This window comes from Dermacentor andersoni, chromosome 10 (genome assembly GCF_023375885.2).
Source record: "Dermacentor andersoni chromosome 10, qqDerAnde1_hic_scaffold, whole genome shotgun sequence".
Classification (NCBI taxonomy): domain Eukaryota; kingdom Metazoa; phylum Arthropoda; class Arachnida; order Ixodida; family Ixodidae; genus Dermacentor; species Dermacentor andersoni.
In genome coordinates, this window is record NC_092823.1 from 74,734,425 (window position 1) to 74,762,030 (window position 27,606).

The 27,606-nt window shown below is 48.3% G+C and overlaps 1 protein-coding gene across 3 annotated transcripts in view; it reads left to right on the forward strand.

Annotated features, from left to right (window-relative positions):
- The window catches only part of LOC129380689 (uncharacterized), a 202,644-nt gene that overhangs the window by 104,282 nt on the left and 70,756 nt on the right, over positions 1-27,606 (forward strand). For 2 of the 3 annotated variants that reach the window (XM_072284772.1, XM_072284773.1), the window contains one exon: positions 15,074-15,099. Coding sequence is in view for 1 of the 3 variants with exons in the window: in XM_072284771.1 (XP_072140872.1) it covers positions 4,648-4,735; positions 15,074-15,099 (114 nt within the window). In the remaining 2 variants the exon portion in view is untranslated. Of the gene's footprint in view, positions 1-4,607; positions 4,736-15,073; positions 15,100-27,606 lie in introns of all 3 variants that reach the window. The other variant, XM_072284771.1, reaches the window with a different exon arrangement.

A 27,606-nucleotide genomic window follows, 5' to 3' on the forward strand; every position in this document is an offset into this window, starting at 1 on the left:
TTCATGACTTTCGATATATTGGGTTGTCTTCATACAACATTTCTGATGCCGTTGTGGCCATATCTTCATCGTCGTGCGATTGTGATCTCCCATCGTCATTCCGCTGTCGTTCCACCTTCATCGCATTTTCGTTATGTCGCCGTCGTCACGCGCTCGCAGCCATTCCAGCATTTTCATCTTATTATGGGGATGCCGTCGTCGCGCTGTCGCTAACAAACGATATTTTCCTTATGCTCTAGTCAACATGCCGCCATCGTCATACCGTCGCCTTTCCTCCATCGTCACCATTTCTTCGTTGTCAAATGTCGAATCCCCATTTTAAAGGGTTACCCTTGGCTGGTTCTTCGGCCGAGACATAAACGCTGCATGAGTATTAAGTTGTCACCATATGCTTGCTAAACGTATGTATTACAAGTAATTATACGTTGCATAGGGTGAACGTAAACACATTTGTACGCGTCACCGTTTATTATATACAATAAAAATAACCGCTTCACTAAAGTTTTAGCTTTAGCCTGGCTACATGACTAATTTTACGTCTCCGGCGACGGTGGTCACACGGGGACGTCAGTGGCTCGGCGATGTAGTTGACCGGCTAGGTTTGAGGAACGACGCGTTATGTTCCATCTACTTTCGGAAGTAGTTTAGAAGAGAGGCCAGGACACGCACGTGGAACCCACAGCCATGGGAGGCATTCAGGCGGGCAGGCTGGGGCAGGTGGGCTGTCGTCACGTCGAAGCTCTTTGACGGGATTATTCTTCGGTAATCAGCGAGCGGGTGAGCTGCCTACATTCCTCGGCAAACATAGCAGCGGTGGAAACCGGAGTGCACTGTGCACTCAGGAAGGTTCACTGCCGTAGAAAAGAGAAAGGGAGAGAGTCTGGTTGTCGCTTATTTGGCGGTGTTGTAGGCCTCTCCTACGAAGTTAGAACAAGGCCCCACCCAGTTGTAAAGACCCGAGCTCACATACAAGGACAGCATGTAGCCGAGAGTACGGTTGAACCGTTCCGTCAGACCGTTTGTCTGGGGGTGATAGACGGTGGCGCTGTGACGTGTAATGTGGCATTGTTGAAGCAGATGATGCAGATGAAGCAGATTGATGAAGCAGAGACGAGAGGTATGGCGCAGAACGAGTTGATAGGGGATGAAAGAAGCGACGTCGTGCGCATTGCCACAGCAGCTTCCGCATGTCGCGTCAGATGATCGACTACGACAATAACCCAACAGTTGCCAACAGCCATGCTTGGGAGAGGACACGTAAATGAATACCGACACGGTCAAAGGGGTGGTCTCTGCATGGAAGGGGCTACAACGGAGCGGCTGGATGAGGGGATAGTTTCCGGCGGTGGCAATCAGGACACGAGCAGACGCTTTTGTGAACAAATTCTATAGGCCCCACTGGTAATATCAAACTCGAAGGCGCGTTTAGGTCTCGTACACATTAGCATGGCCACATTGCGGGTCGGCAAGAACAAGACTGAAAGAGATATACCAAAGAGAGGAAATGCAGGGCCCGGTTTGCCGACGAGGGTCCGGTTTGCTATCCTACACTGGGAAAAAGGAAAGGAGGAACGTACAGAGGAAAGCGGCATAGAAGAAACAAACTGTGTGCACGGAGCAAAGCGCCTTGAAACCAGTCATGCCCAAGCGACGCGCAGATATCGCTACGGAGCTCGAACGGAACCACTTGAAGCCACTTGCGCTAATTTCAAAGGTAATTTCGGCCTGACGGCGGAGCGCAGAAGACAGCGGTAGTCCGACGGAATTATATACAAGGCTCAGAAGAGTGGCTATCCATGCGCATTTTTGGTATTCTGAAGCGAAATCGTTGATGTAGAAAGGAAACAGAGGCCCCTACTGTATCAGGTGCGAAACGCTGTCGATGTCGGGTGGGTACGGCGGACGGAATAAAGCGTCAGCGTCTGAATGTTTGTCCCCGCAGCAATTGACAACCTATATCGCTGATTTCTGTGGACGTAGGGACCATCGAACGAGGCGGCTTGGCGAGACTTTGAGGGTCAATAACCAGAAAACCACATGGTATTTTGTAACCACGTCAAAAGGTCAATAAAGAAAAGGCCGAAATTTAGCAAGAGACCACACAATGGCGACCCATTCGTTTTCAGTACCAGAGTACTACATCACTTCAGGTTTGGTGAGAGCTTGGCTAGCGTAGGCTACGACGTCCTCTTCACATCCAGGTAGTCCTTGCGCTAGCACTGTCCCCAGACCGACGCCATTGGCGTCAGCGTGAATTTGCGTACGAGCACTGTGATCGAAGTGACGAAAAATTGGTGGCGAGGTACCTTACGTAGACGACGTAAGATGTTATGTGCGGATTCAGATTGTTCTGACCAGTTAGAAAGGTCATTGGTGCCGGTAATAAGCTCTTTCAGGGTGTAATGATGGCTGCGAAATTTCACACAAAAAGGCAAAATAGGAGCAAGAGCCAATGAAGTTACGGAATGCATTAAGTGTCGTTGGCTTAGGAAAATTTGCTACGGTTCGCAGCTTAGCGCGATCAGGCAGTACGTCATGTTTGGAAAGAACGTGGTCCATATAGTTTCTTTTAAGAGAAAAAAAATTCTTCTTCATATGGACCCTTACCAGGTCTGACCATAATGAGCTGACAAGCACCGTGTCTACAAGGCGCTACAACAATCCTGTCTGCTAAGTATGTACTGCATCACTACGCAGAGCAGAAGAGCTAAATTTCAAACTAAACATAGTTTGCCTTTCTCGCGGGCGCCACGCTCCCAGCAGGAGAGTCTACGTATGTTGCACAAGCGCGTTTACCTACATCGAAGTGCTGTACATTGTACACAGTAGATGATGCATTGAAAGAAAATCCCATCCCGATATGAAGTCGTGAGAAAAAGCGGTACAAAACGTCAGTAACATAAAGCTCATCTTGAAAGATAACTCGTGCTATGCATTCTCCTAACGACTGAATGTTTTGAACGCTAGCTGTTTATTGCGAAAGACCTTAAAGCGACGTCTTCACCTTCCGAAGTCTGCGGCACTGGTGCGTCTGCATTACCAAAGTAGTGCCTCCTGTCTTTACGCGTGCTAGTTTGTGTACTCTTTCCGCGACCATATCAATCACGTAAAGAGGGGAAATTGGGAGGCGTTGAATAATTCGCAGGAAACGCAGTTCATCGCTCCCGCATTGCGCTGACTAGTTTTGTGGTGGACGAGCGGTAGGCCGACAACTCGTGGGCGAAATTGAGCGGTGGCGAGGGGAATGCGGTCGAAGACTGGCAAATGTAGACTCTTCCGAAGCGTTCTGATAACCCAAAAGCTGATCCACTGATGTACAGCGTTGAAATGAATTCTCTTGGCGAGTAGTTGAAAGTTCTTCGCCCGAAGTGAGCACACAGCGCCTACAGAAACGCGCCACGTGGCCAACAATTACGCACGAGTAACAAATCGGCCGGTTGTTTGGCGTGCACCATTGACATTGAACGCGGGGATACTGTAGCACTAACCAGGCGGGTGACAGTGGCGTGCGTGTTGGTGCACGAAACGTGGCTTCATTCGGCGTTGTGGGCTTCGTAGCGACCTATGCATAGTTGATTTGTGCAGCTACAGGAGTATTGTGAAAGGCAGTGGGAATCCACTCAGCGACTTATTCTTGGATGTCGTGCTGCAGCACGGCCATCAATGAAGAGGAGGAGATCAAATCGCGGCTGCGACGGCCGCACTTTAATGAGGGCGAAATACAGTATCGCTCTACTCCAGTGCAGTGGGCACGTTCAATTTGACCTGGTGGTTGAAACTTACCCGGAGCCCCCGACAACGGCATTACTTGTAATCAAATTGAATATGTTCGAATAGCTTATCACCGCGGCAATTTCAGCGTTTTTTGCATCACTCTTGGGACTGTCCGCGGCGCCCGTTAGACACACCGCCATTCATGTACACTCTATTCCAGTGCCTTGAGAAATCCCCGCAAACGCGTAACCATTGCGCTGTATCCTCTCAAGTATAGGCCATTCATACTTGCTAATTGAATTTTATTCTGGGATGTTATGAGCCAAAACCACGATTTCATTACGAGTCTTGCCCTAGTGGGGACTCCGGAATAATATTGAGCACAAGGAAATCTTTAACATACCCGCCTTGAATGGGAAACGGGCGTTCTTTGGATTTTCCCCCCATCGAAATGCGGCCGCCGCAGCTACCATTTCATCCCGCGACCTCGTGCGTAGTGGCGAAACACCATAACTGCTAAGACACCGCGGCGAGTATATATAGGTGCTGACAGTAACGCCCGGTTTGAACATCCACTGCGCTAGACATTGTCTCGTGCGCATTTCACTGTTACTGGACGTAACTCCGGTCCTACTAACCAGTTTCGCGAAGAAGTCATAGTGTACTCCCGGTTTCGATAAGGATACTTTCTTGTGTCATAACAACGCCCAACTTTGGGAGGAGACAGCTAGTTTAGTACAAACAGCAGCTATTCTGCTAATGACATTGTCCACTCAGAAGTCTCGTGTTGCATGCCATCCATATGATGAGAAATGGCGCTTGAAGTTTTATACATGTATAAATATGCATGCGATGTTAACGGAATATTTCTTTTTGTTGTATATATTTTGCAGATTCTGCCATAATAAATAATAATAGGTAAATCTTCTATCAATGGCTAAAGGTATCGACAAAAGAATGGGGTTCGTGCATCATCTGGTGATTGTGACTGTCTTGATCTGTGAAGCGTCAGCACTTCATTGTAAGTCTGTTATTTTTGTACCGCTTTCTATTTTATTTTGTAGTCTCTTGCGTATTTCAGAGTACCTGTATGGTACTTGGGTATATTTATACAGCAATATTTGTTGGATTTGGGAAATTAAATTTATATTTCTGTTCAAGCACTTTAGACAAAGGTATTATTATTTATATATAATCTAGGACTTTTCCGATAGGAGATCACATTACAGATTGTTTGTACACTTTTGAGAATGACAAGCAGCTATAACTAACACTAACAGCAGGGGCAAAATAAGACTTTGAACAGTTAAAAAGAAGCAATAAGTGTATACAACTTCTTTTTCCCCATTTAGGATCTTTTTGAGTGCGCATACTGATGGAATGATACGTTAGAATTATTTAGAGGAACCCTGTCGTCGCGTGTTCATTCTAAGGCTTGCTACGACGCACGACACCTGCCCGTCAGATTCCCTACTGGTGACTTCGTGTGGCCTGTGGACACTGGCTCGGAAAATGTGACTTTGCCAAAGGCTTCTCTCCAAGTATTCGGGCCCGATCGTCCTTCTCAAATGCTTTAGTGAAGTTACCTATGTCATGACTAAAGTGACGGTTGATAACCACCGTTCACAGCAGACGCAAGTTGTGCACGTCGCACGATTGAAACCATACCATAAACGCACACTCTGACTCGCTCGGTGAGCTTCGTCTGCCCCGGAAGAAAATGTAACGCCGCACCAGAGGAGCGTGAAAGAGAAAAAAGCGGCGTGAGGTTTGCGGAGTGATCGGCTGTTGCAGACCGTCCCATGTCTTCGTTACCATTTTCACTATAAACTCATTCTTCATTCGTAACAATATCTTGTGGCTGGAGCAGCATGGCCTTTGCCGCTTTTGAGCAATTAAAATCGAAATAACTAACTAGCTTATTGGGCAAAGCTTCGTAGATTTGTTTCTATGACCGCCCTCCCTTTTTATTCACCTCCGAGGAATATTAGTGTTTTGAAAGTTCACAAAAACCGATGGTTGCGAGAGGCAGGGTTAAGCACGAACTGGGATTTTTAATGACATTCCAGCTGATTATGTCTACAAAGTAATCGCGCATGATCACCCTCATGATCGATTAGGCAGCACGGAGGTGGTATGTGCAATCTGCATTTGTTGAAAAAACAGAATAAAAAGAAGTGAACGCAATCGTGTATTGCTTCCTTCCATGACACGCACGCGACAAGTCAGAGCATTCGCTCCCCTCAATCAGTCTAAAATAGCGCAGAGCATAAAGATTCACCTGCATAAATGTTCGCGATTGCGGAAATTGCTAAAGGCCCAGTAATATAAAAATTGCTAATAGTTTTTACCAAATCACCGGTTAAATTTGGTTTGTCAAATGTTCTTTAAAAGAATAAAAAATTAATCACTTCAAGAATTACTGAATTTTGTGAGAGCTACTCAAAATTATCCATTGCATTGTTGGGAATTTCCACCCGCCGCTGCAGAATGCTTAAGCACTCGAAAAAAAAAACGTCTTGGGAAGATTTGAATATAAAGTGCTGTCATTTGAAATTATCATACCGCTTGTGAGACATTGATAGGCTTAACCATTTCGTCCTGAAATAAAAATTTAGAGTAATGGCATATATGCTACTGTGCTTGACTTTATAAAAGGCCCTCTACACACCATTTAGAGTCCATGCTAATAAACTACATGAATGTTAGCTGTCTATCCAATCGTGCACGGGTTCCACATTGCAGTATATTAGTACTTTGATCATTTTTTCACTTATTAGCAATATTCTGCAGATCAGCTCCGATGCTATTTTTTGTGCGCTGATGATACCAGCCTAGTCCTAAGTGCAGCCACTGCTAACAAGATCTCACGCTTAAGTAACAACATCTTTAACAAACTATATGACCTGAAAACAGACAACTCACTCCCAATTATTGCAAAGAAAACGAAAGCTGTTATGTTTGAAACCAAAAACACGTCAATGCATTGCCCTGCAAAGCAACTCATTTTTAAGACCAACAATCACTGGGAAGCTGATACAAAACCATTACGAGTGACATTTATTTAACGCTTTTCTTACCATATACATGATTCTAACGTACATGCAAAGGTCTCAAATGTGTGGGGCGTAGTCGATAAGAGCTTTTCTCCTATAAACACGCAGCTTCTAATTTACAATTTCTTGTTTTAGTCTCCCCTATTACACGCATTCATAATGCGGGACGCAATCAGCAAAACAAATCTCAATACACAGCATATTTCACAATACAAAGGACTCGGTACTATTGCTGACATTGATTACAGTAGTAGTAGTAAACAACTTTATTTCGGGAAAGCGCCGGTTTCGTTACATATACAGCACACAGAGTCGATTCGAAAACTTTTATTTTATTTCTCTTTAAATTCTTTTCAAGCCCCTACTCTTACGCGACTACATTGGGAAAATAAAGTCTAAGCACAAGCTACTGCCAAGACACATCCAAGTCGAAAAAAACTAGGCTCACGCATGCTTCCTCGGTCTGTACTATAGTATATAAAATTTAGCATAACTAGCAATCGACGCGGCCACACCATTTTCCATTTAGTCTTGTTAGGCTAAAATCAGTACATATTATCTGAGATGTACTCACACCTCAAACATGGGAAAATGCCTTTACGTGACAGTGCATAAATTGTAGCAGGCACATATTTGTAAGAGTTGGGACATTGTTAGCAAATATCCCTTATCCAATTTTCTTTTTGTCTCGCTGAATCCATCTTGTTTGTTTCTGTGCCGTGGTTATTATGCCATCAATATCTTTACTGCGCTTTTGTTTTTCTTGCGCAAAATGTAACACATTACTCTCACGTGAAAGCAAAACTTTTTATTTTAGCTTTTTACCTATATTTTTATTTCGTTTGTTGGCTCTCTATGCTCTACAGTTTAATTACCATGGTCATTTTCGTTCCTCTTATTACACACATCATTATCATATCACGTTACACTCAATTTTCGCTTTTAGCTCTTGCTTTCACTTTTCTCTTCGTCACCACAGCTGTTGTGAATGAATGTCACTGGGTTCATGGTGCCTTTCAAGCCAACGTTGTTGGTAGTTTTCCTGACCCGTCCCCACCATCTCCGGTGTAAATACAAAACAACAAAAAGTTATGAGTTGGAGACATCTAGAGGAGTGTGGATGAAGAGGACGCTTATGAAGTTGCACTTGCTTTCGGCTATGTTGCCTGGCACTTGCTTGTTTGCTAAATATACTCTACATACGTTTTTACTTCCTGCATCTCCTTCTGGAACCAGTACATTGCCGTTGCTACGGACCATACTACCTGATGCGGAATAACATGCACTCCCCCGGCAAGAAGTGCTGAGGACGTCACAGAGATTCTACTTAAATAACTTATCGTGCATCAAGGAGCCATCCGTGATCCACTCACCGACCGTGATTGCTAATTCCTCTCCAGAGATATCGATCACATCTTTAAGCGGATGAGATATCGAGTTTTTCTTTTTTTTTTATCGTGCGTGCGGGAAAAACCCCAATTCCCGACAACTTACCACCCATAAACCAACGGCCTGACCGAATAATTGAACGGTAGGCTAAGTGACATGCTTTCTGTAAATGTTTGCTGTGACCATTCGCACTCAGACGTTGCTTCGCCAGCGCTATATTTGGCTACATTACCTTCCGTCACCATACAGGTTATTTTTCACCCTTTCATCTTCTGTTTGGCCATCGGGTGCAACTTTGCCATTCGGCACCATCATTCCCGTCGCCACCCCTTCGTATCATTCATATGCCCGTTATGCTATCTGCATAGCTTACGAGGTATGCCGGCGTGCTCGCCATTGCCTTACTGTATCGCAAAATCACTACAGGCTAGGCTACGGCTGCCACTATCCTGACCTTGCCTTTAGCAAGGACACTTCTCCTGTTCTTGTCTTGACTAAGAGTCAGTACGCTGGATCCTCAGCAAAATTGCTTTGTCGGAACTTTAAGTCGATAACCGTATACCCCTCGCATCTGTCTGATAACTTGTACGCTACGACATTTGCAAAACCATCGTAAATTCAAGCGCATTTTTGGGCACTGGGAATCGTCTATTGCTCATGAGTCGCACACAGCGTTTAAATATGGAGCAACCTATCGGGCATAGTTGTTGACATTCGCTAGTGCGTTAAGTTTAGAGGAGAATTAATACCTTGTTTCCGTGATATCTTGTTATTTGTATTTTGGCTGCCTCTTTACTGCGTTTTTGCCCTCGTTTATCACTGTTTAATTATGTCATGCTTCTTTATGTCGAAATCAATCCACTTGTAAAACCTTACCATTTACTGCCTGCCTTGTAAGAACATTTTGTCGCATTTTAACACATGTCCTCTTGTCGTGCGGTAAGAACACGTTTGGAGAAGAGGACTTATCTTCATCAGGGTTTCGACGAAGACAAGTGCATTGCTGGTATGCTCACTCCAGTGACATGCCTTCTTGATCACTAGGCTGTTGATCACTGGAGCGGTAAGAATGATATTATTATAAAATATTAGACATTTTGTTTTCTGTTTTCTTCTACAGTCTGTGACGATGAAAATGACCTAGATTACTTCTGCAAATTTCAAGGCGAGGAGTATTCAGGGCTGTGCCCGGGAGTAACTAGAACGTGCAAGGAAAAGGCAGAGAAAATCTGCATCTGCAAAGAAGGGTTCTATCGGCGCGAGTTTTGGATGCCTTGCGTGAGGTGGAGAGACTGCGGTAAGAGTTTTCGAACATGTGTGTGCTCGACAAAATATTGGTTTGTCTGAGGAATATGTAGTGGAAACACTAGAACCTTCTTTGAGAGTCTACTATTTAGAGGTGTTGATGAAATGAATATATCATTTAATTTGATTATTCATAATCTGCATTTTCAGGAAAGTGCTAAAAACTGCGTGCTCAAAGAAACACGATGAAGGAAGCTTCGCATTGAGATAAATTATACATGTTAGCGTTCTCAGAGAGGGAGGTATACAAACAATTCTGATAAACTGGAGTTGTTAACATCGCTGAACGACTGGTATGGTCCTTCTGGTGCTGGGTGAGAATTGTGGTACGCATTGTCACGATATAAATAAATCAACACCGCGTACAGTAACAGACAAATACATACAAGTTTGAGTTCTTTATTATACCGTGACAAATGTCGTGTCTAGAATTGTGTAAACCAATTACTACCACGTTACCCGAAGCGACACAGACGAACAAATCAATATATGCTTTACAATGTATCAGTTCTGAAATAAATTTTGCAGGGTTACAATCACAAGTTCACAGTGATAACGATTTACTATGTGAGTATCCGGCACCATTGCCGCTAATCTCGCCACGCAGGATCACAGGCGCAGTTTTGAGAGACATGGGAACGGTAGTACTAACTACAAGAAGGATAGACACGTTGTGTAAGTTTCCGAGGGCACAATCTGTATTCTTATAAAATAACATACAGGCTTTCGAAGGACGTAAGGCCCTGTGGAGGGTGGCAGAGAAATGTGTAATGCGTTAAGATTAGAATAATTGGGAATGTAAAATCCGCTGACAAGCAACAGCAGTAGAACGACATTGTTGAATAATTTCTTTGCCTTTCATAGAGCACGAATACGTTTCACCTTTTGTTGCTAATGAAGTCTTAAAACGCATTTGAAATAGAAAATGCTAAATGGTTTTCGTTGTGAGCGCATTCTTCCATGTCAATGTGTTTTCACAGTCGCACTTACAAAGTGTTCCATCATACTTTCATTAACACTTATAGAAGTGATATACTCCAAGAGGGAAAGACAAAGACCTCCTGCTTGCACCCACCTGGACCATGCTGACTGTGTACTACGCATTTGCTTAAACAAATACGATCGGTATAAGTGTCGAAGTAGTTTTTCGAGAGCGAAGGTAGTCTCTAAAGAGATTGCGTAGTTTGTTGGGAAAAAGCAAGATGTGTTTGCTTCTGTAAATTCCTATTTTAATTCTATACTGCGATTGGTGCCTGCGAATTACGAAATAAGTTACATTAAGACGCATTTGGGTGCGTGATCTATGGAGATCTAAAGCGCGTTTTCAGAAAAGGCCGGCGAATACTGGGCGCAGTGACGGACCTGGGGCCCTATAACGTAAAACTATTCCAATATGTTTCTATTCCAATCTCCTGACGTCAAATTTGCGTAACCACCAACGTAAGTACCGGGCGGTCACCCGCAGGGTTGTATGAACCGACCAATCAAACGCTCTCCTCGTTCATAGGAGGTCCCTTTTGTTTGCTTGAAAAACGAATAACATTGCCTACACTGAGCGGCTTGTCGTATCTAATTGGCTGACAAGAGGCGAGGAGAACGCTCAAGTGGAGAGGGATTCGATGGGGCCGAGCCACTGCACTGAAAGTCGATTACCGGATGAAGAGGGTGGTGCCGGCGTCTACGATTGGTCGGCTTTCCCTTACTTAGCTTGCGGTGACTGGTCGAAAATCGCGGCGGCATGCAACGGAAGCTCAAGAATGACGCTAAAACGGACCCTCAGCAAAGAAGAGTTGGCAGAATGAGGGGGTAAACGTGCCGAAAGTGCTCGAAAACGTTACACGGCCACGCAAGAAGTCATATTATACGCAAATACACCCATGCTCTCCGGCAGGTGTGAGTAGCCAGCGTCTGAGCGATCGGTGGCAGCCATCTTCTATTCCTTTCGGAACGGGGCAGCCTGCGGCTATTCCGAAGAAAATTCAGTTTTGTTCGGCATATTAATGCATCTTTATCGCGTACACGTCACTTTGACGCGGTGAGTTCTTGCGGTTTTGTGACGTCGCGTGACAGGCAGGCGAAGTGGGTGCAGCCGGAAAACTATTTACCAATAGCCGAGGGCTAATGGCGAAAAGGTGTCGAATCAGAAATAACTGTTTTTGTTTTTTCTGTCAAATCATGCATAATCAGCGGGTACACATCATATCAGATGGGGAGGTATCGCGGTTTTCGTGACGTCGCGTGACAGACAGGTGAAGTGGGGGTGGTCGAAAAAAGTTTTTGACCAATCGTGGAGGGCTGATAGCAGAATTGGAATAGAAAAGTTTGGAATAGTTTTACGTTATAGCGCCCCTGATCAGATCAGCGGTGGTGTAGAGGTTGTATGTCGCGATTCATAGAAATACAGAAAATGCAACAATGTGTTCCGGAATGGCTGTGGAGGCTAGAACCTCTGACAGCCATGAAGGAATTTTAAGTTGACAACGCCTGTCCAACATGGACAGACGGCTTTGTTGTACGGTGTGACTCGTTTCTTTCCTTTTTGTTTGTATTGCAATTGTGATACTGTAATGTGTGGAAACTGCACGTTCTGCGGAAAAACCGGTAATAAATAAAAAAAAAAAAAAAAAAAAAGCGGTGGTGTAGAGGTAGAACACCCGCCTCGCGTGCAAGAGGTTCGTGGTTCGAATCCCGTTGCCGCGCAATTTTCCACCGGATTAAAAAAAAATCCGTGTGTTGATAAAATTGCACAAACAGGCCTGGAGTGCGGCCTGATCCCAGTGACCAGAACCGGTAACGCACTCCCTCACCAGAGCACGTTTGGCCACCCTGGTGCAGTACTTGGCCACAACCTCCTATATGAACACAATCAAACCCCGGCCCTCAGTCCCCAGCAGGTGCGAAGCAACTGACCACGGCGGTGGTCAGACCTGCGACGCTACAGAGGATGCTAAGAATCCCTGGCTCCAGACAGGCCGCCATTGGAATATGAACCTGGCAACGTTTAACGCTAGAACGTTATCCAGTGAGGCGAGTCTAGCAGTGCTATTGGAGGAATTAGAGGGCAGTAAATGGGATATAATAGGGCTCAGTGAAGTTAGGAGGCCAAAAGAAGCATATACAGTGCTAAAAAGCGGGCATGTCCGGTGCTACCAGGGCTTAGCGGAGAGACGAGAACTAAGAATCGGATTCTAGATTAATAACAACATAGCTGGCAACATACAGGAATTCTATAGCATTAACGAAAAGATGGCAGGTCTTGTTGTGAAACTTAATAACAGGTACAAAATGAAGGTTGTACAGGTCTACGCCCCTACATCCAGTCATGATGACCAGGAAGTCGAAAGCTTCTATGAAGACGTGGAATCGGCGATGGGTAAAGTCAAAACAAAATACAGTATACTGATGGGCGACTTCAATGCCAAGGGAGGCAAGAAGCAGGCTGGAGACAAGGCAGTGGGGGAATATGGCATAGGCACTAGGAATAGCAGGGGAGAGTTATTAGTAGAATTTCAGAACAGAATAATATGAATTCATGTTACTGAGCTTATAGCTCATGTGGCATGCCGCAAGGAATTGCCACTCTTTGCTACGTGGGAATTATTCAAACAGGAAGCTAAAATGACAGCTATCGAAGAATCATCAATATTGGCCTTTGAAAAAAAGAAGAATTGCAAAGCATTGTATACACTACTGAGTGAATTGCATAAGCTTGAATGCCTACATCTGGGTCAATGTATTGATGATATTCATAAGGTCAAGGCACAGTTCAGGTATTTTGTTTGAATTATGGGCCCCAATGCCATCACAGTACACATTCATTCAATAGAAAGAAGGTCTGCGTTATTTAGGTGTGCCTCTCTCACAGTACCGAAATAGCAACACTCATTGGTCAGGAGAAGTTGGCAAAATTCAACGTAAAGTGAATTCATTGCGAGGGTGGAATTTGTCAATGTTCATTTGTGCTGAAGTGTGCAACGTGTTCTTAGCTTCCCGTCTTATGTATGTGCTGCAAGTACTGCACTGCTCACGACTTCGCCTTCAGGCACTGCATCGCGTATTTGCAACATTTATTTGGAGTTCGAGTTGCGAATCGATGCGGCGCGACAATCTGTTCCTCCCCCTTGAACGTGGTGGTCTAGGATTAGTCCACCTCTTCATCAGGCAAATTGTTTCTCGCCTGTTTTTCTTTCCAGACAGTGACCATCCGTTCTTGCGTTAAAAGTTGCAACTCCGTTTAGTTCATTATGTTCCTAATATATTAGTGTCATCAAATGCCAAAGATGTCCCACAGGCTCCTTGGGGTTTTCTCAAGGAGGTTGTTGACACATTTCTTTTCTTGAAAGTTAGATTCAGCCTGGAGTACGTGTTCACTGCGAGTCAAAAAGCAATTTCTGCCGCACTGGTGGACTCTATTTTCCCAGACCCTTTGTATCGTGCACCTTATTTAAACCGACCTTATCAGGACGTACCTAAGCACGTCCGAAAAATGTTTGTACATCCTGGAGTAAAAACGTTTTTCTTTAAATTACATTCGGAAACACTCCCTGTTAAAACTTGGTTGATTTAGAGGGGGTGCTTTGTGCCGTGGTCAAAAACTGTCGACTCTGTCCACGTGCCGAAACCAGAGATCACTGTTTCATAGACTGTAGGGACGCTGTATATTTTGGGGATATTCTCCAATGGATGCTTAAAAAGGACATTGACATGACTCCATATTCAATTATGTTTCTACCGTTTAAGGTCACGGGTGGTCCTCCCTATGTCATGTTCATTGTACTTGGTTTATATAGCCTGTGGAGAAGTAGACTCTGTGATCGCCATGCCGAAAGCCCACGATCTACAAAATCCTTCTTTCGCGAAAGTGCTGCTTAAGTAAGAAGTGTGTCGCTGCGCAGGAACCTCCGCCAGACTGGATGCACTTATTGGATGCATGTGTGTGTTTACCTAAGTTGTAAGTGTATAGGTATGTGAACTCTGTAATACACATTCACTTTTGTTTTCCGTGTAATCAAGAAAAAAAAAGAAGCGTGAGGCAGTGGTAAGATGCTAGGTTCGTGATCCTCAGGTCCCAAGTTCGAATCCCGGCCGGGAGTTTCTTTTATATTTTTCTTTTTTGTACTAATAAATTAACATATCCTTAGAGAAGTCTCTGTCAATTTTTTATTAAATATTGATCAGGAACTACAGAACTTTCGACTACAGGACGTCACACTACAGACAACAGAACGTCAACAGAACTACAGACAACAGAACTACAGACTACTGAACCACAGACAACAGAACTACAGACGACAGAACTACAGACGACAGAACTACGGACAGCAGGACGACAGAAACAACGTCCCAAAATACGACAGACTGAAAATTTTCTGTTGGGTTTTTCAAGTGGGACCCATCAAAAAGATGCAAAAAAGGTACTGTATGGTCATTATCAATAAAATCTGGCCCCTCGGTACCCCTTTTCACATGCTGTAATTGTCAAATGTGACACGATGTGCAAATCTTCTTCTTTATCTTTAAAGAAACACGCATACCAAATTTACCTCGTTCTTTTCTTTCTTTTCATTATCGTGTTACTGTCACCTGGGACTGGACCTTGGAAAATGAAGTTGTGCCCAATCCAAGCAACTTACATGTAAGAATATTTTCATTTTTTCAGCAAGTGTTTCGATGGGTAGTTAGGGTACAGAGCTGAGCGCTCGCTTACCCAACAACTGTTTGTGTGATTCAGTACCTAAGTAGCAGTCACCCCAAAGACTAGGGCAACCATAACAGAACCTTCCACACGTTGCACTGCCTATTTGTGGCAGCAGTAAATAAAATGCCACTCAAAACTCAGGAATATGCGGAGCAAACGTTCCGCCAACATGAATAATATTCTATTTAGTTTATTTATATGCATAATTCAGCGCTCCAACTTCCTTCCCTAATAAGGTGGATTAGATAGAAAAAAATGGACACAATAAGGGAAATTGCACCATTAAGCCCGCGAGTCTATACTTCACCCCGTTAAGCCATTGGAAAGGGCGTTTAAAAAAACTAATAGACTAAATTAAAAGGATGACTACTTCTTTCTAAATTGAATCAATTGTCCCGATGTTTGTAGCGCTGAAATTCACGCAGCTTTTAACATGTACAGCGATATGTTTTGTTCATTCCCTGCCATAACATTTCAGGCGTCCGACACACTAATCTCGCAGTCTTTTCCGAAACGTTGGCAAAAAGTCCAAATGTGAAAAAATTATTGCGGGAGAAACCATCTCACGATGATTGTTGACGATGATGCGTTGGGCTTGAATCAATGTAGGGACCCCACGTAACGCCACCGTCGAAACGAGTTATGTATTGGGCTTTTACAGCAGCGGAAGTCTCTTGCGCACTTCCCTACCAGCACACGGTGCCTTTTTCCGCCATAGCCTCGAAGCGCGCACGAGACAAATAAAATGCAGTGCGCGCCGTCGCATGCGAACGATCAGAAACGCGTCACGCGCCATCCGGGCTCCTCTCTCGCGCTTCCTTCTGGACACTGGTGGCACTCCTTCTGGTGGCACTCCTGAGAAGTGCCCTCGTTGCCTCCGAGGCGAAAAGTGTGGAGCGGCGGTTCCTGCAAGCGCCGAGAACGGTTCCTTCGCTTGTCGCACAATCAGAACAATTACTTGCTTTATTCCGACAGCAAGTATACGCTCGTAGCTTTTTGCGTGCTGTGTGTTCTCGGAGGTCACTTTGCGGTGAAGCTATAGACATACTTAACAAAATACAGCCCTACAAAACGCGGACTAAAATAAGAAGGTGTATGACAGACAGGCGCTAACTTCAATATAAATATTTATTCGAAGAAACAGGGTTTATATATGTAGAAACGCGAGTAGTACCACCGTGACATTACGACCGCTCTCTAGCATCAGATCTATTGCATCCATCGCATCACGGTGATGTTATTCATGTTTCTCTATATATAAACATTGTTTCTTCAAATTAATATTTAGTTGGAATTTAGGGCCTGTCCGTCATACATGTTGTTCATTTAGTCCACGTCTAGGTATCGCTGTTTCTTGTTCAAGTATGTTAAAGTAACTCGCCCACATGAAGCTTCTGCAGCTGTAGACAGCATGAATATCACTTTGCTTAGTGCTGGTGCCGCGTTTCCTCACGCCAGCGTTTTCACAGCGAGTTTTCGTGGTCAACAAGTCTGATGTGTTCGTATTCGCGCGTGTGCGCGTGACACCGTACTTGTTAATTTAGTTAATGCGCCTGCGTTCACGTTTTCTTACGGCCGATAATACTACTCTGCTTACTTTGTATAGCTGTCCACTAACTTGCTATCGCAATCGATGCTTACTGTGTGTCACTGATACTTCCGTGAGCAGCGAAAGCGAACTGCAGCAAAGCCAACTTACACTGCTGTGTAGAACACTGCAGCTTACATTCGCTCTACCACGCCAGCGTCGACTGGACGGACGGTCAGTGCCTGATAACGGCGCAAAAGGACGAGCTCAGCAAGAGTACTGCATGCGCACAAAGTCCACTCGAAGCGCAAGTTGCGTCTGCAAGGCATGACAACACCCATATCGCGATTAACTGAGCTTCCCTGCTTGTCGGAGAGAGCAGGTGCGCTTGAACACGAGCTCGCCTTAGGATCTGGAAAAAAATAAAAGCCTCATGCGCATGACCTCGGCACGTCCGAGGTGGACAACGTCGTGACGGAGATTCTCCCAAGCGACGTGTCCCGACAGAGTGTGTACATCCTCAGCGCGTACATCACCTTCAGACAAGAGTCAGCGTTTCCGACGCCTATTCCAGAGAGCCGCTTGCAGGCTCAAACCCACTCTTGATAGCTGGCGACTTTAACGCTGCGCATCGCACCTGGGTTTATGCGTATGACACCCCAAAGGGCACCGCACAGTGGCAGCATGCGACCGACCTGGATCTCATCCTAGTGACAGGCAAGACGTTCCCAACCCGCATCGGACCCGCCGTGGTTACTCCGTGGCTATGGTGTTAGGCTGCTGAGCACGAGGTCGCGGGATCGAATCCCGGCCACGGTGGCCACATTTCGATGGGGGCAAAATGCGAAAACACCCGTGTACTTAGATTTAGGTGCACGTTAAAGAACCCCAGGCGGTCGGAATTTCCGGAGTCCTCCACTATGGCGTGCCTCATAATCAGAAAGTGGTTTTGGCACGTAAAACCCCATATTTGTTTTTACCCGCATCGGCCCGTCCACGCATATAGACTGCACCTCGGATCTCTGCTTCGTCAGGAACACAGCCCATGCCCGCTGGTCCAATCTTGCGGAGGATCTTGGCAGCGACCATCTCATACTGGCCGTGCACATACCCAAAATCATTAGGAAGCTCATGTTGTACACATGGGTCGACTGGGACGTCTTTCGCAAGACTCGCGCCTCACGACTCTCTCCCGACACTGCCCCGAACCTCGAGACGTGGACGGCTCAGCTCAAGGCTAACGTCGGCAAGGCCACAATACGTTCAGCACGGATATGCCAACCGAGAAGATGTACAGCCGCCTCGCCGAAGTGCTCGAGGCCAAACAGTCTCTACTGACACGATGGAAGAGCCAGCGTCTCAACCGCAGGCTCCGCAAACGCATTGCAGAACTGAACTAGACCATAATGGAACACTGCAGCACCCTATCCAAACAGCAATGAGAGGAGGTGTGTAGCTCGGTCAACGGACAGGTTCGCAACGGGAAGACGTGGAGCCTCCTCGAAGACCTGCTCGACGATACCAACACCCGCACGAACCTGTACCATTCGCTCACCAAAGTCCTTCACCATTCAAAAGGCACCGCTTTGCCGGATGACGTCGTCAAGACCCTTGTGCATAAGTACCTGCCGATACGCAAAGGCCCGCCGACCCTACATCCTGATTACACAGGTACCGACAACACTCTCCTCGACGCCGAATTTTCCGTCGAAGATGTACCCCGGGCTCTCCACGAACTAAACGGCCGTTCCACCCCGGGCCCCGATGGCTTAACCAACAAGCTCCTGCGAAACTTCGACCACCCCTCGGTCGTGTACCTCACGGGCGCCATCAATGACGTGTGGGGGCGTGGCGAGTTACCTGACACCTGAAAACTCGTCCAGACGATTCTCCTTCCAAAACCGGGCAAGGCGCCTGGCGTCGATAACCTTCGCCCCATCTTGCTCGCGTCGTGCGTGGGTAAGGTGGCCGAGCATGTCGTACTCAACAGAGTCGGCTGGTATCTCGAAAACCAGGAGAGTTTCACACACCACATGATCGGCTTACGGCCCGAGCTCTCGACGCAGGATACGATGCGTCTCCTGAAACACCAGATCATAGACGCCGGGGCGACTTGGGGGATCCGCGCCATACTCGGCCTCTTCCTGGAGAAGGCGTTCGACGAGCACTCAGCACTACTTAAGGCGATTGCGGACCTGGGGCTCGGGCGCCGGTTCTGCGAGTTCGTCCGCTCCTTCCTAACCCGTGGCAAGGCCGTGCTCAGTGCCGGAGACCTCACGTCAGAAGAAGTCGAGCTCGGACAGCGTGGCACTCCCCATGTATCTGTACTCTCACCGACGCTGTTCAACCTGGTGATGTTTGACGCTGTTCAACCTGGTGATGCAACCGAGCCTTCACCGCGGTAGCGGTCTCGTCCTCGCAACGGACTTTAAACGCCGCCATGCTACTCACATGCGACCCCGAGGTGGCGGAGCAAGTGGCCATTGTCCTGACAATGCTCGACGATAAGTGAGAGACAATATTCAGCGACTCAAGACCGGCCATCAAAGCGTTCGAGAGAGGAGTCGTCTCCGACCAGTCGTTACGCGGCCTCCGAGGCGCTGATCCGAGCACCCTCAAACACCACACCGTCATCTGGTTTCCCGCCCACCTACGTCGGATCCCGGGCGCCCCACTCAACCTCAACGAGGCACCCCACGACGCTGCACGCGTACTTACCGACCGCACCGTCCAACCCGGGCAACCGCGTCTCGATGAGTTGGAGGGGAACAGGGACTCCCCAGTAACGTACAACGAAATCAGCAAACACTTTTACTCGGGAAGACGTCTATTTCCGCCCCTGAATCTCAAACTAAACAGGCCGCAGGCGCTAACGCTACGCTTGTTAGAGACACATACTTATAAAAACCCCGCCGCCTTACACATGATCTACCCGGACGTCTACCCCGACGACGCGTGGCCCTCGTGCGGGGTCACGGCGACAATCGCACAGGTGCTCTGGGAGTGGGACAAGTGGGAGAAGACCATACGAAGCCCGCTCCTACAAGACCAGCAATGGGGCGTCAAGCAGGCTCGCGCAGCGGCCGCCAGGTACTACCTGTCGGTCCCTACGTGGGAGACGCCCATTGCACGCCGAGGTGCGTCCTGAAGTACTTTTATTAAAGTTTGTCCAATCCTATCCAATCTTCTTTAAGAAATATGGTTGAATACAACACTACCCAGACGAACTGTATATATCTGCATTGCACGACGCGTGTCACGAAATGCATTGCCGGCCGTCACCATGGGTAGGCCTTGGGTGCGGCACACGGCAGAAGAAGAGGTTGCCGTAAGGTACGTCCTTACTTGCGGAAATAAGTGCGCGCTAGGCGGCGCGCCTGAAAACACGCATTGCGAAAGGAGCTTTCGCGACTAAAATTCTCTGCCCCGCGAGGATGTGTCCCGAAGCCATTTTTTCGCGGCGCCGCTTTTTCGCAAACCCGAGGGAGCCAATCACACGGGCGGCGAGGTCAACGGTTTCGCCGGCGAGCCCGACCGGCGCACGCGCCGTGTCCCAGCAGCTGGTGAGTCACAGCAACTAAAACGTGCGGGAATTCTCGCGGGCTTCCGCGGCATCTCCAGAGAGATCGAGAATTCTCGCCTGCCTGCCGCTCTCCGCCACCGCGAACGGGCAGTGGTGTGGCCTTCGAAATGCGACGCGTTTTCAAGCGCGCCCCTTGAGCGCGCTAATTTCCGCAAGTGAGGGCGTACCTGCACGCGAACGTAAGCGCGAGTGCGATCGTGCTCGTAAGGCCGATCTCGAGTATTGGCAACAGCAAGCAGAAGCCATGTAGGAGACACTTCTGCAGTCGAGATGCCTACTGGTCTTGTGATTGCCAGCGTGTACATCAGAAACATTGAAGACCTTAAAGCCACATTGTACGCCGATCCTCGTGTGCAGTGACGATGTGGCGATGTGGCGAAAGAGCATGACAAATGGATCGAGAGTTTCATGTTAGATCACTACTTGTTGAAACTCAAGTGGCTACAGAGACCCCCGACGCAGCACCATCCCTGTATTGATCTCAAGTTATCAAGCAGGCTGTGTCACGCTACGATGAGAGAGTCTCTGACCTCCTGCAACAGCATTCACATGGGAATACTGTTGAAGAGTAGAGCAGTCGTCCGCGAGAGTGTGAGTGTGTGCGTGTAATCAACGGCTACATGATCTAAAACGCAGGCTGTGCAACATAATGAAATATATGTTCATTCAGCTTCAACGTTAAAAGAGCACAATCCTGACAAGCAATCAAATCACATATGCATAGCGTCGGGTCACTCAGGATTTCTTGGGTTCATTGCGTGGTTGTTGGCTTTCGACTTCGACTTGGACTCATTGGGGGAAATCTTTTCCTTCAACCATCTTACTTATAAAAAGTGATTGATTTTTTTTAAGAAATCAGTTCATTAACCGGGCTTAGACCAGTAGTCTATGGGGTAGATTATGGTGTCAGGTGGTAGCCCGGTGTTACGACTGCTGGAGGTTGGGGCAGAGGTAAGGGGGCTTTCCGCCTTGCTTGCCAATTCGTTGCATGGCCACTTGAAAAGATTGCTGCCTCGAATGAACGACCTGATCCCAGAGGGAAACTTAATCGTTTTAATTCATGAAGACACAAGAACGACGAGAGGATCCAGCAAGGGTTTCTGAGAACAAAAGTGATCTATATAAAAATCAACACATGTGGTCCACGGCGTTCTCGATGACGAGCTTGATGACGACGCGACGAGCACAGGCTACGGTAGGTGGAACAGGGCTCACTGTGAGAGAAGTCATAGGAGGGGACGGGTGACGTATCACTCCGGCGGCTGAAATCTTCGGTACATATTGTTACGTGTTGGTGACGTTGAAGCACACAGTGCCAATACCGTAACAGGCAAAACTAACTTTTTAGTTGGCGAACCTGTGCTCACAAAAACAGGCTACACTTAATGCACAACGATAGCGGCGAACACGGTCGGCGACCGTCGAAAATCTGATCAGTGGGTCAAGCGCGTCGGCTTTTAAACAGCAGTCGTCGAAAGTTCCAGACTAATCGCTGGGACCCGCGTGTCTTCCACTTAGTTCTACAGCATTCGCGTCACGCGATGAAATAAGATAACACAAGGTTCGCCGACAACACACAGCGGATAGAAGCATCGATGACATTCCAGGAACTTACGATACATGCAGGCGCGTCCCGCGTAGTGCGATAACATTTGTTAGGTGGTGAAACGTGTCGCCCGATAAAGTTTGTCAATACCCCCCTCTTAAAAAGCATCAACCCGATGCTGCAAACAAACGAAAATAGTAAAGAAAAGCACTCGTAGCAAAGAAAAGAACAAAATAAGGGAGTTCGTCAGCGTGCGCAAAAGGGCTTCAGACACACCACGTGGACCAGTTCAGACCGTGCCCGACGCCGCTGTGACTGCTAAATCCCGTCGGGCACGACCTCATAATCTAGTTGGCCAACACGTCGGATGATCTCGTAGGGTCCGCAATAATGTCGCAATAGTTTCCCACTGAGTCCTCGTCGACGTATTGGGGTCCAAAGCCAAGCACGGTCACCGGGCTGGTACTTGACGAATCGTCATCGGAGGTTGTAGTGTCGGCTGTCGGTACGCTGCTGGTTCTTGATCCGTAGCCGGGCGACCTGTCGGGCTTCCTCGGCGCGCTGGAGATAGGTGGCGGCGTCACGATTCTCCTCGTCAGTGACGTGCGGCAGCATGGCGTCGAGTGTCGTCGTCGGGTTTCTGCCGTAAACGAGCTTAAACTGCGTGATCTGCGTTGTTTCTTGCACCGCTGTGTTGTAAGCGAAAGTTACGTACGGCAGGATGGCATCCCAGGTCTTGTGTTCTACGTCGATGTACATTGCTAGCATGTCAGCGAGGGTTTTATTCAGGCGTTCCGTAAGACCATTCGTCTGTGGGTGGTAGGCAGTTGTCGTCCTGTGCCATGTCTTACTGTACTGAAGAATGGCTTGGGTGAGCTCCGCTTTAAAGGCCGTTCCTCTGTCGGTGAGGGGGACTTCTGGGGCGCCATGTCGCAGCAGAATGCTTTCGACGAAAACTTTTGCCAATTCGGCTGCGCTGCCTTTCGGCTGCGCTGCCTTTCGGCAGAGCTTTAGTTTCAGCGAAGCGGGTGAGGTAGTCCGTCGCCACGACGATCCACATATTTCCGGATGTTGACGTCGGAAACGGTCCCAACAAGTCCATCCCGATCTGCTGAAAAGGTCGGCAAGGAGGCTTGATCGGCTGCAGTAATCCCGCTGGCCTTGTGGGGGGTGTCTTGCGTCGCTGACAGTCTCGGCATGTCTGGACGTAGCGGGCGACGTCGGCGGTTAGGCGCGGCCAGTAATACATTTCATGTATCCCCGGTAGCGTCGGAAGCAGCCGAGGTGCCCAGCGGTCGGATCGTTATGTAGGGTGCGCAGTACTTCTGGACGCAGCGCCGACGGAACAACAAGAAGGTAGTTGGCGCGGACTGGTGAGAACTTCTTCACGAGTAGATTGTTTTGAATCGTGAAGGAAGATAATCCGCGATTTAATGCCCTGGGGACAACGTCGGTGTGCCCTTCCAAATATTCGACGAGGCCTTTTAGCTCCGGGTCTTCTCGTTGCTGTTCAGCAAAGTCTTCCGCGCTTATCATTCCAAGGAAGGCGTCGTCATTCTCGTCATCTTGAGGCGGCGGGTTAGTGGGGGCGCGTGATAGGCAATCGGCATCGGAGTGTTTTCGTCCGGACTTGTACGTTACACTGCCGTCGTATTCTTGTAATGTGAGGCTCCACCGAGACAGTCATCCTGAAGGATCCTTTATATTCGCTAGCCAACACAACGCGTGATGGTCGCTGACGACTTTGAATGGCATGCCATATGGATAAGGGCGAAATTTAGCTGTAGCCGAAACGATGGCGAGAGATTCCTTTTCGGTCGTAGAATAGTTGCCTTCCGCTTTTGACAGCGACCGGCTAGCGCAAGCTATCACCTGTTCGACTCCGTTTCTCGTCTGGACTAGAACGGCACCGAAGCCTAGGCTACTGGCGTCAGTATGGATTTCTGTATCGGCGTACTCGTCGAAGTGCGCAAGTACCGGCGGCGACTGCATGCGTCGTTTAAGTTCAAGTGCATCGGCCTGCGGCGTTTCGCACTTGAACTCAACATCACAATTAGCTAGACGTGTCGACGGCTCAGCGATGCGTGAAAAGTCCTTGACAAAGCGCCTGTAGTAGGCACACATGCCAAGGAATATACGCACTACCTTCTTGTCGGCGGATTGCGGGAACTGTGCGACGGCAGTTGTCTTTAGCGGGTCTGGGCGTACACCAGATTTGCTCATTACGTGGCCTAGGAACAGAAGCTCATCGTAAGCGAAGCGGCACTTTTCCGGCTTCAGAGTGAGCCCTGATGACTTGATGGCCACTAGTACTGTCGCAAGCCGCCTTTCCGGCGACGATGACGACGTCATCTAAGCAAACGAAGCAGGTCTGCCACTTCAACCCTCTTAAAACCGTGTCCATCACGCGCTGGAACGTTGCAGGCTCCGAGCACAGTCCAAATGGCATAAACTTGAACTCGTAGAGGCCATCTGGGGTGATGAAGGCGGTCTTTTCGCGATCTCCTTCGTCGACTTCTATTTACCAATAGCCAGACTTGAGGTCCATCGACGAGAAGTATTTAGCGTTGCAGAGCCGATCCAATGCGTCGTCTATCCTTGGGAGGGGGTATACGTCCTTCTTCGTGATCTTGTTCAGGCGACGATAATCGACGCTGAAACGTTGGGTTCCGTCCTTTTTCTTCACCAGGAGAACAGGAGATGCCCACGGACTTTTCAACGGCTGGATGATGTCGTCGCGCAGAATTTCGTCCACTTGTCTTATAGCTTCACGTTCTCGCGTCGAAACTCGGTAACGGCTCTGGCAGAGAGGTCGAGTGCACTCTTCGGTTATTATGCGATGCTTTGCTGCTGGGGTACGTCGAATCCTTGATTATGTCCAAAAGCACTCTTTGTATCGTCGAAGCAGACTTCTGAGCTGTTGCTGCTTAATCACGGGTAAAATTCGATTTTTGTCGAAGTCTGGCTGGCGAACTACGTCAGCGGAGTAGATGTGGCAGAATCCGAGAGGACAAACGCATTGCTGGTTTCCAGAATTTCCTCGATAAATGCGATCGTCGTGCCCTTGCTCATGTGCTTGAACTCTTGGCTGAAGTTTGTCAGCAACACTTTCGTGTTTCCTCCGTGCAATCGATCGATCCCTCTTGCGACGCAAATTTCAAGGTCGAGCAGCAGACGTTGGTTGCCTTCGATGACGCCTTCAGCGTCAGCGGGTGTTTCGGGGCCGACCGAAATAACAATGCTTGCTCGAGAGAGGCGGGATCTTGATCTTGAGCACACTCAAGGCGCGGTGACTAGGAAGGCTCTCCGGCGGTATCGCATGATCTTCCGACAGCGTTATTGACTTCGACTTCAGGTTGATGATTGCGCCGTGTTGGTTGAGGAAGTCCATGACGAGAATGACGCCTCGTGAACACTGTTGGAGGATGACGAAGGTGGCAGGTCAAGTCCGGTCGTGAATGGTAATTCTTGCCGTGCACATTCCAGTCGGCGTTATGAGGTGTCCTGCAGCGGTCCGAATTTGAGGGCCTTCCCATGTAGTCTTAACTTTCTTCAACTGGACGGCGATGTGTCCACACATGACGGAGTAATCAGCCCCTGTGTCGACTAAGGCGGTGACTGCGTGGCCGTCGAGAAGCACGTCGAGGGCGGTAGTTCTTTGTCTCGCATTACAGTTCGGTCTTGGCGTCGGATCACGACTGCGCCGCGTTGACCTGGGGCTGGTATGTGACGTCGTCAGGTCGCCTTTCGTCGTCGTATTCTTTGCTTCCAGACTTCATCGGGACGGCGGCGTGTCGTTATGTCGTTGAGGTAGTTTCTTCGGCGTCTTCGTCGGCAGCGGGGGATCTTCGTCAGTTCGACGAACAGCAACCGCACCTCCATCGGCTGCTGCTTTTAGTTTTATGGATATGGGCTTGCTGACCGGCCCCGGGCTGGGCCAGTGTATGGTCGGTGCTGCGGCGACAGGTAGTGGTCTGGTGATGGCGAACGCGACGGTCGTCGAGAGCTCCACTGAGTAGCGGCGACGTAGTCGGCGATATCGCAAGTGCGTTCACATTGCTGCGGGCGCGGAGCGTTGAAGGCGGTACCTAGCGGTCCTATCTCCCGGTATGGGCATCGTCGGTAGACGTGAACCACTTCTCTGCAGTGGTACCAGATCGGGCGGTGGTGAGGAGCGCACCAAACGTCTGTCTTCCTCGGGTACCTGCGCTGGGCGATGGGTGGGCGTGCTGGCGGCGGCGGCGGCGGTCGACGGAATGGCGGGGTTACAGGGCCCTGGCATGGACATGGAGGAGGACCTTGACGGCGGGCGACGGTGGCGTAGGTCATCGCTTCTGGCTGTTGCTGCGACGATTTTGGTTGCACCTCGGGGACTCCAAGCGATCGCTGGACTTCTTATTTCACAATTTCGGCGATTGAGGCCACTTCAGGTTGCGATGAAGGGCAGATCTTCTTAAGCTCCTCTCGTACTGGCCTTGATGGCCTTGATGGTCTCGCGCAGGTCGTCGGTGGCCAGTGATTGAACTCCGGCGTAGCTTGTTGGCGGGGTGCGGTGGTCGAATTGTCGGTTCCGCATAAGCAGTGTGTTCTCGATGCTCGTCGCCTCACGAAGAAACTCGTTGATGGTCTTCGGTGGGCTTCTTACCATTCCGGCGAAAAGTTCCACCTTTACACCACGGATCAGCAGGCGGACTTTCTTCTCTTCGGACATTTCCACGTCCTGGCAGTGTCTTCCAATGCGAATAGACAGGTTGCAGTTTGTCGTCGCTGTTCCAGCTGTCAAATGCAGCGACCCTCTCATACGTCTCAAGCCAGGTTTCCGGGTCCTCGAATGTTGAACTGCGGAACGTCGGAGGCTCCCTGGGCTGTTGCAGGACGATGGGGGGCGCTGGGGCTTCCATTGGGGTTGCCTTGGCCACAATCTTCTTGGTCTTCTCACGTAGAAGTCCATGCTCCGAGGGCAGCTGTTGAAAACAGGGGCTGGCTCAATAGTCCGGGACTACCTTGGTGTTCTCTTTGCGTTTCGGGCTTGGATCACAGCTAGTCGGGGGCGCCCGGTACATGAACGAAAAGCACCTCCACCAGATGTCACGCGGTGGTGACGGTGAAGAACACAGTGTCAATACTGTGAAAGACAAAACAAACTTCTATTGGGGAACCTGTGCCCACAAAAACTAGATACACTTATAGCACAACGATAGCTGCGAACACGGTCAGCGATCGTCGAAAATCTGATCAGTGGATCAAGCACGTCGGCTCTCATACAGCAGTCCTCGAATGTTCCAGACTAATCGCTGGGACCCGCGTGTCTTCAACTTAGTTCTACAGCATTCGCGTCACGCGATGAAATCAGATAACACAAGGTTCGGTGACAGCAGACAGCGGTTCGAAGCATCGATAACATACCAGAAACTTCTGTTACATGCAGGCGCGTCCTGCTCTGTGCGATAACATTTGTTAGGCGGGGAACCGTGTCGCCCGACAAAGACAAGTACACGTGTAAATATTCCGAAACAGGTCTGAACACAACTGTTTGAAAACGTAGCTGGTCGCAAAAAAAAAAAAAAAAACGCTTTCTTATCCGAAGTTCCGGCTGTTCAGAATTCGCCGATGTTTGCGAACCGTTTGCGCCTAGGGGCGCTATGCTGAATGCGGCACCTCGCAACAATTTTTTTCTGTAGCTTCTTGGCGCGCCCTGGGATCGCGTAATAAACGGTGAATCGTAGCATTGCTTGGACTCAAGGACTCAACTCAACCCTGGACACAAGGGCAATGCAGTGTCTGGGT